This window comes from Sphaeramia orbicularis, chromosome 4 (assembly GCF_902148855.1).
Source record: "Sphaeramia orbicularis chromosome 4, fSphaOr1.1, whole genome shotgun sequence".
Classification (NCBI taxonomy): domain Eukaryota; kingdom Metazoa; phylum Chordata; class Actinopteri; order Kurtiformes; family Apogonidae; genus Sphaeramia; species Sphaeramia orbicularis.
The window spans coordinates 23641516-23658089 of NC_043960.1; the positions used below are offsets into that span (position 1 = coordinate 23641516).

General features: G+C 35.5%; 1 protein-coding gene across 1 annotated transcript in view; it reads right to left on the reverse strand.

The window, feature by feature from the left end:
- Positions 1 to 332: 332 nt before the first annotated feature.
- naaladl2 (N-acetylated alpha-linked acidic dipeptidase like 2) overlaps positions 333 to 16574 on the reverse strand; it is an 801028-nt gene continuing 784786 nt past the window's right edge. The window contains exon 15 of the mRNA XM_030132744.1: positions 333 to 576. Coding sequence (XP_029988604.1) covers positions 333 to 576 — 244 coding nt within the window. The remainder of the gene's footprint in view (positions 577 to 16574) is intronic.

Sequence of the window (16574 nt, forward strand, 5' to 3'; positions counted from 1 at the left end):
CTATTTTAGTTGTTTGTTTGTTTTTTGCATATCTTAGAGCTTGTGTGCAACTATGAATACATTCATCAATTAGGAAAAAATTCTGTTTAATCCAAATATGTTAGACCCCTTGGTATAAATAAATTAAAAGAAAATGCACTCTCTACTATGATAATATCCATAATTTGAGTATCAGCTATACTAGAGTGTGTTTAATCTATGCAGCGTCAATTTGTTTAAAACTTTTACCAGACTAGAGTTTGATGAATAAAAGTAGCCAACCCAATGTCTTTATCATGTGATTGTTCAGTTACAATCTTTGCTACCGAGTGCATCATTTGCATCATTGTAGATCATATTGTGTCGCTTGGGTAATTTTGGAACAGTTCCAAACCGAAACAGACCAGCCTCTCAGCCGAACGGATGGACTGAAGGATGAGAGCCAGGGACTGGTTCATAGTGCTGTAGCAAAGTACTTCCTGGTCTCCAGACTTGTGTTTGACAGGTTTGCTGGTGGTGTTGCAATGCAGGATCACTTCCTCTGAGAACCTGAGGATGGAAAACTGAGACCTCCCAGGAAGGCTGTACAACAGGTTCCTAAAACAACAGGAAAAGATAGAAGAGAAAGTGTGACTGAATACCTTGGTGGAAAATGCAAAATAAAGACTACAGTGAAGGTTACAGCAATCATCTTTTACACATTGTTGCTCTTTGGTGTTGGTGTAATTGGAGATGAGTTACAGGTTGAAAGCCAAAACAAAAATATGCCAAACTAATAGTGACAACAAACAATACCATGGAGTATGATAGTATAGTTTGGGCCTGTAACGGTACACAAAATTTTCGGTTCAGAAATGAACACAGCATCATCTCAAGAAATCTGTGTCCACACAAAACCACTGAAAATGCTGTAGTATATATGCCAGGCCTGTAAGTGGCACTATAACACTGCCACAGATACACACCAAAAACAGAGAGGAAGAAATGGAGTATGTGTGACGTAAACACACACCATTTTAAAACATAAATAAATAAAAATCTGTCGGTGTTGCTGTTGTTGGTGGGCATTAGTGCATTAAGGTTAAGGGAGTGGTGGGGCTATGGCATCATCAGATAGATAGATAGACAGATAGACAGATAGACAGATAGATAGATAGATAGATAGATAGATAGATAGATAGATAGATAGATAGATAGATAGATAGATAGATAGATAGATAGATATGCCATACGTACACATTCAGGTACATAGGAATTATTATGCCGAGGTCTCTAAAAATGCAAGTACTAAGGTTAAAAGATATAAAAGTATAAAGATATAAAAGCTGTGTAAAAACAATAACACAGTGACATGTAATAAATATCCACAAATAAATACTATCCACAAATTGCACATGAGAACATTGAACAAATCTCACAATGTCATCCTTACATTTGAATGTAAGTGTGGCACATTTGGGAATGGGCAATCTGGCATCTGGTTTCTAAAATTAGCATATTCAAGCTCCTTCAATGTTGGTTTCGCGTAGATGAAATGGCCAAACGACTAAATAAATAAATTGCATATACTCCTAAACTCATCTCCATGTGGACGGTCTCTAAACATGCAGCTATCACAGTGTTGTTTTCACTCATATCTTTGTCTGTGTGAAGGAATTAGAATTCAACAAAGGGAAACATCAGTCTTTACGAAACTTACATATACTGACTGAAAGAATATCTGTAACCCTTTTAAGCTGCAGTTCCTGATTTGAAAGTTTTCTTTTTTTTTTTTTTTTTTGCATTAGTGGGCAATAATTGCAGTCTTTTGGAGTTCATTGGAGAAAAAACAAGAATTGCACGCCTTCTGTGAAGTCGGTTTTCATTCTGTCAGACACCTACCCCTTGACAAAGACTTTGGCCAATCACAGGAGTCGGTAGGGGGTTGTAATTACCAATCATTAGAATTTCTTCAGACATGATTCCAGTGCTCTGGTAATTACCGGCCTATTCACACAAGACATATATAACGTGTGATTTGGAAATTAAAACCCCATGCCTGTGCTACTTGTGGAACATTTGTACATGTTTTTTTTTTTTAGTAAAATTGTTTTTGAAGGACTTAGGTTTGCACTGTTATTCATTAGCTGTTATATCATGGCATGAGCCTCTTGAACTTCTGCCCAAAATACTTTTTTACAGCTTTTATTCTGCCTGTTTCCTGGTCAAGGAAGATGCAAGCTGGTGATAAGTCAAAGTGCGGAGGAAACAAAACATGATGCAAAACCCACAAAATCAAACGAGATGCCAATTTGTATGGGTCTAACATCATCACATGACCTCCGGGTTTGCCAAAATCAAGTGGATTATTTTCAGGCGTTTCTTTTTTTTTTGTCAGATTACAGACTCATGGCAGATTCACACAGGTTTGAGATCATAAACGACCTCCATAATGAAAGCAAATGACCAGAGGTTTATGGGATATTCTGGTTTAGTGGGAATAGTATTTATATTTAGTCTGATTTGGACAAAGGAGAGATGTCAAAGGAAGGTATGTATTTTCAAATTCTAGTATTAAGAATGATTTCCCTTTAAAGACCCAAACATTCGACCAAAACCATCTACTGATCTAAACTGTTTAATACCTGCTGATCCACTAATCCTATCAATACGTGTAATTAATTGATGTAAAATACAGTTTGTCATCTTTTCATGGTCATCAGATATGACCCATTTGGACGTTCAGAGGTTCCGTAGTGAACGTGGAAACACCGTCATCTTCTACAACATTGATTCACCAGTAAAACCCATGTTTTGAATCAGTGACAGTGGATGGAAACACTGGGTTTATGTTCAGTTAACCCTTTCATGCATACTGGTCACTACAGCGGACAGTTATTCTCCAGCTGTTCTCTTATATATTCATGGGTTTTGTTGTTTTAGTTCCATATCAGCCAACACAGTGGACACTTATGCATCATCTCATACACTGCAATTCATACCATTACTGTAACTTTGCTGTTCAAGATAAACCTGATCTGCAGTAACATGTTTTAGTGTAAATCAATTGCTAATTGTTATGATACTGTAATTAAGTTTTCTGAAACAATTTTTTTTTTGTGTTTAAATTTGTTTTTGCATATCCTCCTGAGACCCAGCAGTGCATTTTGCCCTCTATAGGGGACAAAAGTTTGGCAGTTTAACTAAAATGCTGTCCATTGCAAAGGACATTCCATTAAAAAAAAAAAAATCAATCAATAAAAGAAAATTATTTTAAAAATGTATATGAAAAAGCTACTGCATTATGCAGATTCCAATCAAGACATTTTTTTTGTGTAAAAAAGCTAAAATTGTCAATTACCTGGGTCTCAGAGGTTATTATCTCCATGAAATGAGTAATAACGAGTATTTGAGTAGAATAAAATGTGAGAAAACATCAGATTAGCGGCATTAAAAATGTTTTTATTTCATAGTTTTCACTCAGTATATCACTTTCTGATGATGAGTTTTAAATACATGTTTCTTTGCCTCAAAAATTGAATGCATGGTGTCCAGTTGTGTGGACATTCTTTTGACTCCACAAAAAATAGGTTCATTAAAAAAAAAAAAAAAAAAAAAAAAAAAAATTCAATTGCTTTGTTTTTTCATGCCTAAAGAAGAATAAAAACACTCAAGAAAAAAAAATATTGACTAAGGTTCTCATAATTCATGCATGAAAGGGTTAATGATAGATTTTACTGAAAGTCACTTTTTCTTCAGTTTTCTCAGTTTTTACCCTCAGCCTTCACCGCAGGGAATTGTCATCAGTTCATTGTCTGTCCATCTGTCCGTCCGTATGTGCAAAAACTTTGGCGTGGACTCAGAGCCGAGGGTTTTCAAGTGCGGGCACATAATGTTTGATATAATAAGCACCAACATTAATCTGATCTTTTATGTACATCTACTTGATCAGTAAATTAAATGGAGGAAAATACCTGATCTTCACAGAAAAAGCAACAAAATACAGCGGATAATATTATCATACATGTGATAAATCACTTAAGAAAAGTTAAATAGAGTGAAAATACACTTGGGAAATGCAACAAAAGGATCACTGGGTCTTCATGGGTTAAAATGACATTTAAAAATCCACAGTGAAACTACACTACAATGTACAAACAACACCTCAAATAAATGTTCAGCCTAAAAGGCCCGTAGTGTTGGCAGTTCATTCCTTAAAAATCACCAATACCAAAATCATCAATTAGTCATCTTTGAGATATTTCAGAAATTTTGAAATCATTTTGAAGAGGGTAATTTTCGACCACCAGTACAAAAAATCGTATGAAAAAAAATTAGATTTTGGTCCAAAATTTTTATTGCTTTAAAATACTTCAACAATATACCAAAGGCATCAATTAGTCAACTGAGAGGTATTTCAGACATTTTGAAACCATTTTGAAGAGGGTCATTTTTTACCATCAGTACAAAAAATCGTAAGTGCGCGGTATGAAAAAAATTAGATTTTGGTCCAAAATTGTAATTGCTTAAAAATACTTCTAAAAAAACCCACAGGCATCAATTAGTCACATGTGAGGTATTTAAGACATTTTGAAACCACTTTGAAGAGGGTCATTTTCGACCACCGGAAAAAAAAAAATCGTAAGGACGCGGTATGAAAAAAAATGAGATTTTGGTCCAAAATTCGTTTTGCTTAAAAACACTTCTAAATAATCCCAAAGGCATCAAATAGTCACTTGTGAGGTTTTTCAGACATTTTGAAACCCTTTTGAAGAGGGTCATTTTCGACCACCGGTACAAAAAATCATAAGGACGCGGTATGAAAAAAAATGAGATATTGGTCCAAAATTTTTATTGCTTAAAAATACTTCTAAACAATCCAAAAGGCATCAATTAGTCACATGTGAGGTATTTTAGACATTTTGAAACCACTTTGAAGAGGGTCATTTTCGACCATCGGTAAAAAAAAAAAAAATCGTAAGGGCGCGATATGAAAAAAAATGAGATTTTGGTCCAAAATTTTTATTGCTTAAAAATACTTCTAAACAATCCAAAAGGCATCAATTAGTCACATGTGAGGTATTTTAGACATTTTGAAACCACTTTGAAGAGGGTCATTTTCGACCATTGGTAAAAAAAAAATCGTAGGGGCGCGATATGAAGAAAAATGAGAATTTGGTCCAAAATTTTTATTGCTTTAAAATACTTCTAAAATATACCAAAGGAATCAAATAGTCACCTGTGAGGTATTTCAGACATTTTGAAACCATTTTGAAGAGGGTCATTTTTTACCACCGGTAGAAAAAATTGTAAGGGCGTGGTATGAAAAAAAATGAGATTTTGGTACAAAATTTTTATTGCTTAAAAATACTTCGAAACAATCCAAAAGGCATCAATTTGTCACATGTGAGGTATTTCAGACATTTTGAAACTATTTTGAAGAGGGTCATTTTTGACTACCTGTAAAAAAAAAAAAAAAATCTTAAGGGCACGGTATGAAAAAAAAAAAAGAGATTTTGGTCCAAAATTTTTATTGCTTAAAAATACTTCTAAACAATCCCAAAGGCATCAATTAGTCACATGTGAGGAATTTCAGACATTTTGAAACAATTTTTAAGAGGGTCATTTTTTACCACCGCTACAAAAAAATCGTAAGGGAACGGTATGAAAAAAAAATGAGATTTTGGTCCAAAATTTTTTTGCTTTAAAATACTTCTAAACGATCCCAAAGGCATCAATTAGTTACATGTGAGGTATTTCAGACATTTTGAAATCATTTTGAAGAGGGTCATTTTCGACCACCGGTAAAAAAAAGTGTAAGGACACGGTATGAAAAAAAATCAGAGTTTGGTCCAAAATTTTTTTTGCTTACAAATACTTCTAAACGATCCCAAAGTAATCAATTAGTCACATGTGACGTATTTCAGACATTTTGAAACCATTTTGAAGAGGGTCATTTTCAACAACCGGTACAAAAAATCGTAAGGACGCGGAATGAAAAAAAATTAGATTTTGGTCCACAATTTTTTTGCTTAAAAATACTTCTAAATGATCCCAAAGGCATCAATTAGTCACATGTGAGGTATTCAGACATTTTGAAGAGGGTCATTTTCGACCACCGGTAAAAAAAAGTGTAAGTACGTGGTATGAAAAAAAACAGGAGATTTTGGTCCAAAAATTTTTTTTGCTTAAAAACAATTCTAAACGATCCCAAAGTCATCAATTAGTCACATGTGAGGTATTTCAGATAATTTGAAACCATTTTGAAGAGGGTCATTTTAAACCACCGGTTAAAAAAAATCGTAAGAATCGTAAGAAAAATCGTATGAAAAAAAAGGAGATTTTGGTCCAAAAATTTTTTGCTTAAAATTACTTCTAAAATATCCCAAAGTCATCAATTAGTCACATGTGAGGTATTTCAGACATTTTGAAACCATTTTGAAGAGGGTCATTTTCGACCCCTGGTATAAAAAATCGTAAGGACGCGGTATGAAAAAAAATTAGATTTTGGTCAAAAAATGTTTTTGCTTAAAAACACTCCTAAACAATCCCAAAGGCACACAGAAACACTTTCATCTTGTGCAGTACTGATTCTTTGAAAAAATTCATATATTTTGATAAATGACAGTAGTTTTCGACACTTGTTTGATGTTCACTTAATGATATATTTTGCTGAAAAGGCCACTCTTTCCTCCGGTTTCCTTTGTTTTGACATAATCTTTGATTTTATTCAAGATCATGTAGATCATGGGTCTCAAACTCATTTTCTTTCAGGGACCACATTCAGCCCGATTTGATGTCAAGTGGGCCGGACCAGTAAAATAATAACAAAATAACCTATAAATAATGACAACTCCAAATTTTTTCCTTTGTTTTAGTGCAAAAAAAACCCCCATTAAATTATGAAAGTACTTACTTTTATAAACTACCCAAACAAAAAAATTTAAATAACCTTAAAAAACTTAAATTTCTTTAGAAAAACAAGTGCAGTTTTAACAATATTATGCCTCAACTTATCATTTTTACATGTGCATTATGGATCGGATTATCAAAGACATTTAACCCTGGCAGAAAACTGTTAAAATTGTGCTTAATTTTCTTTAGACATTTCAGGTTGCTCATATTTGTTCAGGTTATTCACATTTTATTGTTAAGGGATAGTTTTTTAAATGTAAATATTTTCATAATTTAATGGTTTTTTTGCACTAAAACAAAGACAAAAATTTGAAGTTGTCATCATTTATAGGCATAATGTAATATTTTTTTCACATCAAACTGAGAAGAAAATATAGTCATTATTTTTGATACATTATTATGCTATTATTTTCCTTGATCATATTGGTCTGTATGTGGAACTTGAACTGATATGAGTTCCACAGCCTTGACTGTGGAAGTTTTGCACTTTGCAAATTCATCCCACAGGCCGCATTTGGCCCCCAGGCCACATGTTTTAGACCCCTGATGTAGATGTTCAGACAAACTCAAATATAGGTAAATACCTGATTTTCACTGAGAAACGCAACCAGAATCATTCAGTGATATAAAATGTTTAATACTTGTTGATCCACTAATTCTATCAATACATGTAAATAACTGGTGTAAAATGCAGTTTGTCATCTTTTCATGGTCATCAGATATGACCCATTTGGACATTCAGAGGCTCCATAGTTACCATGGAAACACTTTCATCTTCTACAAAATTGATTCACCAGTAAAACCAATAGAGTTGGATCAATGACAGTGGATGGACACACTGGGTTTACGTTCAGTTAATTAAATATTTTGCAGAAAAATGTATATTTTTATATACATACAGGGATATAATAACCCTACACTTAATCTGAGCTTTAATGAACATCTATATAATCAGTAAATTAAATATAGGAAAACACCATATTTTTACTTAAAAATGCAAAATACAGAAGATAGTATTAGAGTAAATGGTGATAAATCACTTAAGAAAGGTTAAAAATAGAGAAAAATTTCATTTGAGCAGCCTTTAAAGCAGCACTGGGTTTTGATGTGTTAAATAATTCTGGTAAAATGCAGTTTCGGAGCTTTTCAACCATATCAGATATGACCCATTTGGACGCTCAGAGGCTCCATAATGAACACTGAAACACTGTCATCTTCTGCATTACTGATTCTTAGTAAAAACCCATATAGTCTGATAAATGACAGTGGTTTTAGACACTTGTTTGATGTTCACTTAATGATGTATTTTGCTGAAAAGGCCACTTTTTCCACCAGTTTTCTTTGTTTTAAATAGGGACGCAACGATACGAAAATTTCACATCAGGGTTATTTTGACCAAAATTATCACGGTTATCATTATTATCGCGGTATTGTTGAAATTATACTCAAAATGTTCAAAAAGTACTAATACACACACTGAAATAATTTAACCAAGTTGTACAGTATTCTGAAAAATAAATAAATAAATAAATAAATAAAATAACAGGCACGATGTACCTGCTGTTGGCAGAAACATTCAAATATTAACCCTTAGTGGTCTGAGCATTTTGTCTGTTTTTCAGTACTTTTGATTTTGCTTTTATATACTATATAAACAAATGTTTACTATACCCATGTTTGGTGTCTTTTTTTTTTTCAGCACAACTTCATTTATATCATCTGTCCATTATTTTTTTTAACTTTAACCTACTATATCAACATAAAAGGACAAAAAACACAAAAAAATATATAAAATCCAATTTGAAAAATTTGTATAATTTATTGCATAAATAACACACAGATGCTTAACGAACCTTTTCAAAGACTTTAACAGTGAATATTGGTTCCAAATATTAGGTATATAAAATTAAAATTGAAATAAATAAAAAATATACTCAAATATTTGACATAAAAGCAGATCTTTACATAGGCGTTTTTTTCCCCTAAAAGTGCGGTAATCAAACACGGTTATCATGATAATTAGAATTTAAACGATAATACTAACCATCTGCAATTTTACCGCGGTTTATTGTTATACCAGTAATTGTTACATCCCTAGTTTTGACATAATCTGATTTCAATCAAGATCGTGTAGATGTTCAGAAAAACTCAAACATAGGCAAATACCTGATCTTCACTGAGAAATGCATAAATGGTGATAAATTACAAACTGGAAAAAAAATTAAAAAAAAATAATTTGGAAGTTATCACAAAATTATTTCCAGCTCCAAAAGGGTTAAAATGTGCCTATAGTAGCAATACTTAACCGACCACGTTTTCTTTCTGTGGTTTTCCTTAAAAGACAACATGTATACTTAACTCTTTGTAAATGTTCTGAATACGAATATATACAGGGTGGGGAAGCAAAATTTACAATGCACATTTAGTTGTTTTTTCTCAGCAGGCACTACATCAATTGTTTTGAAACCAAACATATATTGATGTCATAATCATACCTAACACTATTATCCATACCTTTTCAGAAACTTTTGCCCATATGAGTAATCAGGAAAGCAAACGTCAAAGAGTGTGTGATTTGCTGAATGCACTCGTCACACCAAAGGAGATTTCAAAAATAGTTGGAGTGTCCATAAAGACTGTTTATAATGGAAAGAAGAGAATGACTATGAGCAAAACTATTACGAGAAAGTCTGGAAGATACTATTAAAGAAGAATGGGAGAAGTTGTCACCCCAATATTTGAGGAACACTTGCGCAAGTTTCAGGAAGCGTGTGAAGGCAGTTATTGAGAAAGAAGGAGGACACATAGAATAAAAACATCTTCTATTTTGTAAATTTTCTTGTGGCAAATAAATTCTCATGACTTTCAATAAACTAATTGGTCATACACTGTCTTTCAATCCCTGCCTCAAAATATTGTAAATTTTGCTTCCTCACCCTGTACATCTGCAAAACCTTATAAAAAAAAAGTCTTACAAAGATTACGTTGGAACTTTTGGGGTTTGCTTTCTCTTTATGCTTAATTCTCTGCCTGGAAAACACACTCTATGAGTTATCGTTCTGAAAAGACCCCCCTATCTATTGCTCTTTGTCTTTCTGTCACAAAAGAGCATGCACACACACATATAGCAGAGCACATATATAAACACAGACGAGCCTTTGGGGTAGCAGAGCAGTCATTTGTAGGTCAGAATGGCACAGACTGCAGAGTGTTTCTCTCCTCGGGGCTCAAGTACATTGATTTCTCTTAAAGTGGCTGAACGGACAGTCTTACAGAGTAAATGGAGTGATTCTTCATCTGTTAAGACACAGGTCGTGAGCTGCAGGGTGTGAAGGAACACTGACCTTCAGCGCACAATTTAGCCTCAAAGTCAGAGAACTGTGAACATTTTGTATCTTCTCTATAAAACACAGCGGTATAGCACCAGTCCGACTCCTATGCAGAGGTACATGTATGGGAGTTATGATAACATATGGCATACTGTCAGTTACGTATTAAATATGCTTGTTAATATCATTATTGTCTGTCTCTGTCTCAGAAATGTCTTAAGTGCAATTTTAACAACATTATGCCTGTTGCCAGATGTTTTGTGCATTTGTAGAACTGCTGTGATCTGTAAGTTATTATGCACATGTGTAAGTAAGTTGGGATATAATATTGTTAAAATTGCACTTATTCTTCTTAAAGAATTCCAGGTTGTTCATGTTATTCACACTTTTTTAAAGGATAGTTTGTAGATGTAAACATTTTCATAATGTGATGTTACTTGTTTCCTTTTAAAACAGAGAAAAGTTTGGAGTCGTCATTATTTATACATTATGTTGTTATTTTACTGCTCTGGCCCACTGGAGATCCTTTTGGGCTATATCTTGTGTTTGACAGCCCTGGTATAAATACTTTGAATGTTTTTATATCAGTCAGGCATTATATAATAATATGGAAACTATATGAACGCAGGCAGAACAAAAACTGACCAACCATATCCGTTCATTCGCACACTGTCATCCACCATCTGTTGAAAATGGCTATGAAAGAGGACTTTCCGAAGCGCCTCAGACTGAAAAAGATGACACCAAGTTTTAATGTGTAAACTTTTAAAGTGTTTTCACCACCGTGTTTGTACTGTTGTTGTTTTGAAGTTTTTTTAAGTTTGTGCTGGGACCTGTAAATTTCCCAGTGGGATGAATCAAGTGTCTGTCTGTCTGTCACTCTGTCTGTCTGTCTGTCACTCACTCGCTCTGTCTGTCTCTCTGTTGCTTGCTCTGTCTGTCGCTCGCTCTGTCTGTCGTTCGCTCTGTCTGTCGCTTGCTCTGTCTGCCTGTCTGTCGTTCCCTCTGTCTGCCTGTCGCTCACTCTGTCTGCCGCTCTGTCTGTCTGTCACTTGCTCTGTCTGTCTGTCTGCCTGTCTGTTGCTCCCTCTGTCTGTCTGTCGCTCGCACTGTCTGTCTCTCGCTCAGTGTCTGTTGCTCTGTCTTTCGCTCTGTCTGTCTGTCTGTCACTTGCTCTGTCTGCCTGTCGCTCGCTCTGTCTGCCGCTCTGTCTGTCTGTCACTTGCTCTGTCTGTCTGTCTGTCTGTTGCTCCCTCTGTCTGTCTGTCGCTCGCACTGTCTGTCTCTCGCTCAGTGTCTGTTGCTCTGTCTTTCGCTCTGTCTGTCTGTCTGTCACTTGCTCTGTCTGCCTGTCGCTCGCTCTGTCTGTCGCTCTGTCTGTCTGTCACTCGCTCCGTCACTCACTCTGTCTGTCGCTCTGTCTGTCTGTCACTCGCTCTGTCACTCACTCTGTCTGTCGCTCTGTCTGTCTGTCACTCGCTGTCTCTGTCTGGCGCTCGCTCTGTCGCTCACTCTGTCTGTCTGTCGCTCGTTCTGTCTGTTGCTCCCTCTGTCTGTCTGTCTCTCCCTCTGTCTGTCACTCACTCTGTCACATGGTCCACGACATGAGAAACAGGGTTTAAGTTCGGCATGGGAATTGATAACAATATAACAATTCCGATTCCATTATCGATTGTGCTTATCGATGCGATTCTCTTATCGATTCTCATTGGGTGAGGGAATCAAAGAGTACAAATGGGTGTGTTTGCATTAACTGTCTTTTATATTTCCATCTCTTCACAGAAAATATCACATATACAATATGTACAAATAATAACAGAGGACACTGGGCCCAGTTTCAGGGGGGGCGGGTGCACATAGTGAAAGTGAAACGAAAGACGCTTTACTAATTCCTCTATTGCTACATTTCCACCACATCGGACCGGTTTGACACTGCCCGTCTCCCGTTGTTGTGCACCTCATTTCCTTTCCCCTACCTTCAGAAACTGGTATTTGAGGATGTACGACATTTGTTCCCTGCACCGGAACTGGGCCCAGATGATGGCCTGGTGTTCACTCTGCCGCTAGATTCACAAGCGCTGCTAACTAGTGAATCAAATGAATCACATGCTGCGGACAAATGTTTGAGTATGTTGGAGGGATTCCACCCTTTAGAAGAAATGGAAGCTTTGCCAGTGTTCAACTGGACCTGGTGTCGTCTTTTTAGACCGTTTCTGCTTCAACGCCATGTTGGCCACGTTCTGACCAAAACAATGCAGTGTACGCGTGATGTCATCGCGCATGCGCAATGAATGAATGAATCGATAAGCAGAATCGTTAAGCAGGCAGACAAATGATTCCAAGGAATCGAGCTACTGGGATCCAGTTCTCAAAAAACAAAAGAAAAAAAATCGGTTCTCAATTCCCATCCCTAGTTTAAGTTTCACCTTCTGGCTCTAAAGTATCACTCCATCCTACACTGACACCTGTGTGATGTGTGTTTGTGTGTGTGTCGTGGCTCCACTGTGGAGGTGATATCAGACCATATTTTCCATATTTTCTGAGGTGAATTCCTGATCGAATATGATTAAAGAATCCGTCTAACTTTAAATGCATTAACTGACATATGACATCACATATGGCATTATCAAACGCCTTATTAATGCAGCGTGATTTAGAGGTGGGTCTCATGAAAATTCAGCTGCGTGGCCTTTTAAAGTCCAAAGGCCACTAATCTGCGGTGATGATTCCCAAAGTCAATGCCAAAGTTTCTAGTTCACTGCAGAGGAAACTTCTGAGTGTAACAAGCTGAAAAAGGGTCCTCTGTGTGCAATAATTACATTATGGAAGATGCACTTTGTGTCATGTTGAAACCCATTTGGTGGAAACGAAAACGAGCTTTAGATAAGATTAATTTCTCCCAAAGTTTACACCTCCTTCAGTTTTTCACCTTCAAGTAAACAGTGGAAAATAGAGGTGACATCTTCTCCTCCTTGTAATGCCCTTGGGACTTGAAAAATACTGAGGAGCCGTTCACACAGAAGTTTAGGAGTATCTGCAAAAGTTTTATTTAATTTTTAGCTCTATAACGCCAAATGTACCATATTTGATACATGAGTTTTGAAGCCCTCTACATGATCAGTGTGATAATTTTTTCTTTGAAAAATCTGATGTATACAATTGGATACATGCAATACACAGATAATCCACCGGGGGGAGGAATTCATTCACCAGAGGCCTTTCCAGTGACACTACAAGATTGTCATTAATGAGGAAGGAGGCAGAACTTTGCCAATTTTGAAAAGGAATTAACAATTTGTTAGACATGTTTGTGTTATATTATGTTTTTGTTTGTTCAAAAATAATATTTGAGACCTGATGTATCAAATATGATACAAAATTGAAACTCATACATGGACATTGGTATTTGAACAAACATTTTTTTGGTTGTTCAGGAGGACCAATAAAGGTTCCAGTTTCAAAGAACTGGAATTTTCTGTCAGTGATTTAATGGTTCAGGCTTTACAGGGTTAATTGTATGGGCATTTCGTCCACATAGAGCCAGGATTTTGGGAGCCCGAATACATTAATTTTTGAAACCGGTTCCCAAAGTGAATAGATCTGAAAGCACTTCCCTTACATTTCCATGTTTACAACTCATGCACATTTTTTCTGAAACGATGATGCCTTAGCCCCTCCTCTCTCTTAACCCATAAACACCCAAACAGCCACTGGTAACCAAAACCATCTACTAATCAAAAATTTTTACTAACTTCAAAAACCATTGGTTAAAACATTAAAACATGAAGAGACGGTTTAAACAACAGCTAAAAACAGTTTAGACTAAAATTAAGATTTTAATGTTAAATCAATCAAGTTAAAATTATGAGTGTCAGTGCAGGTATTAGAACTGAAAAAAAAAAACCTAGTCTAATCAAAGGCAGCTGTAAACAAATAAGTCTTTAACCTTGATTTAAAAGAACTGAGAGTTTCAGCTGTCCAGTCTGGTGTATGCTTATGCTAAAGGAAACACTCAAGTATCCTGACATCTCTCATCATGGCCGACACTGTCATTCTGGGATATTTTACTCAGGAGCTTTCATGAGCAAAAAGGAGTATTCAGATGCATCCAACCACCAGCTCATCCTTGTGTTATTTATTTAAATGTATGAAATGTGACCTAATGTGGTAATGTGGCTTCTTTTTCAATATAACTGCATGAGTTGACAGATGCAGACGAACAAACTAGTTACAGCAGAGTAGTGTGACATAAGATACGTACAGACTGCATGCAAATGTGGCCCAAATCTGATTTTTTTTTTTGCCTATATGTGACCTGGATCCGATCTGTTACAGACAGTTTGAACAGCACAAATCCAACCCAGGCCACTTTCATATGTGGTCCTCAATCCGATACGTATCTGATATTTTGCAATGCGACTTCAGTCTGAACGGCCAGGTCACATTTATCCGACCTTTGTGTCATTAAAATGCGATAAACGTCACAAATCTATGTTCCAGGAGGAGAAGCGGCGGGAAAAACATACTTCTGTAAACACAGTGCATGCCCATGTGGTCACATATTACATCAGGACCTCTTTTGCACATGTGGGTCACTTCAGGGTCGCATTCAGTTCATACTCAAAACTGATAGAAGTCACATTTAAAATGTGTAATATGAACTAGCACACAAAAAAATTGGATTTCACCAAAAAATACAAATTGTGCATTAAAATCTGCTGTCTGAACGTAGCTTTAGAGGGTTCGTGTTGTACAGTTGCGAAAAAAAAATTATTAGACCATCAAAAGTCATCAAAAACAGTGGTTGTGTATCGTGTGACTAAAACAGACAGAAAAGAAAACATAGAATGCCTAAAAGCACTGTTTTTGTCAGTACAATGCCATAGATATTGATGTAAGAACTGAAGTGATTTTGGTTATTATCAAGAAAACATGGAAAATGGCTAGATATCAGCTCTGAAATTAAACTCTTATGAGTTATTTTTGTTGTTATCATTATATTTGTCCAAACAAATGTACCTTTAGTTGTAGCAGGCATTAAAATGAACAAGAAATTGAAGAAAACAAGGGTGGTCTAATAATTTTTTCCACGATTGTATGCATTTTCGATTCAATGGCAAGTGCTGTGTAGTTTTGCAATGTTCATAGTGTAATCTATTTGAGTTTTTTTGTTTGTTTGTTTTTTTCATTATCATTCCGTCTTAACTCCAAAACAGCACAGTATTGATTCTTAAAAATAATGCACTTGTTCAGAAAACGTGAATAAAGCAACAACTATTCTGATGTGCCATATACAGTCTTTAAATATAGCATTTAGATGTAATCCTATGACATTTATATATACAGAGAACAGGATTTAAATACATCGGGCATCTAAATGAGTCATTTTGAACAAAGAGACGATGAGACATAAGCACAGAAATGTGAGTCACAGGCATCATTGTGTGTTCCCAGGGTACATCTAAATATGATTAAAAAAAAGAAATAATAAACATGTAAACACTACCGGTACAGAAACTGTTAAAGTAAACATTTTAAAAACTCTTCAGTGCTTTTAGTTTAATTGTCTTCATCCTGTGAGAGAACGGTAACTTCCTTTATAAATGAGTGCTATTAAGCCTTAATGCTTTCCGAGCATGATGGAGCAGCTAATTTTAGCTTGGATGCTAATGGCAGTCTAGGACAATTAACATGTCTATTACTGCCATAAACTGTGAATAACACTGAACAGCACAAGCCATTTATTCTGCAAGAATCAAGTGGTAAATTAGACAGCGAAAGAGCTCTTGGGGAAGACAGAGTATGTGTCAGAGAATGTGTGGATGCTAAACACAGGTGTAACTGTTCAGAAATATAAATATGAGCTGTGAGGAAAAGTCACCATTATCAGTTAGGCTCAGCTTTACTTAAATTAAATAAGATCTGATGTGATTTATAGTTTAGACAGTTTGACTAAAACGTTTCACCAACTAATCTGCGGCTAATATTTTGCTGCACTTTTGTAAGAGACTAAATCACTGCTGCTGGAAAAGAAAAAAATCAATTTGTGTAAACTGAAAGCTGTTAAATTTGGAGAAAAAAATCACAATATTACAAGAACAAAGTTGGAATTTTATCTAAACCTATCCATATCTATTGTTTTCTCTGAAATTTCTTTATATAAACTAAGAAATCATGTAACATCAAAGCATGTGACACCTGAGCAGGCAACATCGTACCGAACACATAACATATAAACAGCAGCTGTTGGACTTGTGAACAGGGTTTGGTCAAATGTATGGAAGTAAATCTGTGCCATCAGATATTGAATAGTTGTATTTTGCAAGAATGTTTTTCAATAGTTATATTTTAAATAATTTATATGTTAGATTT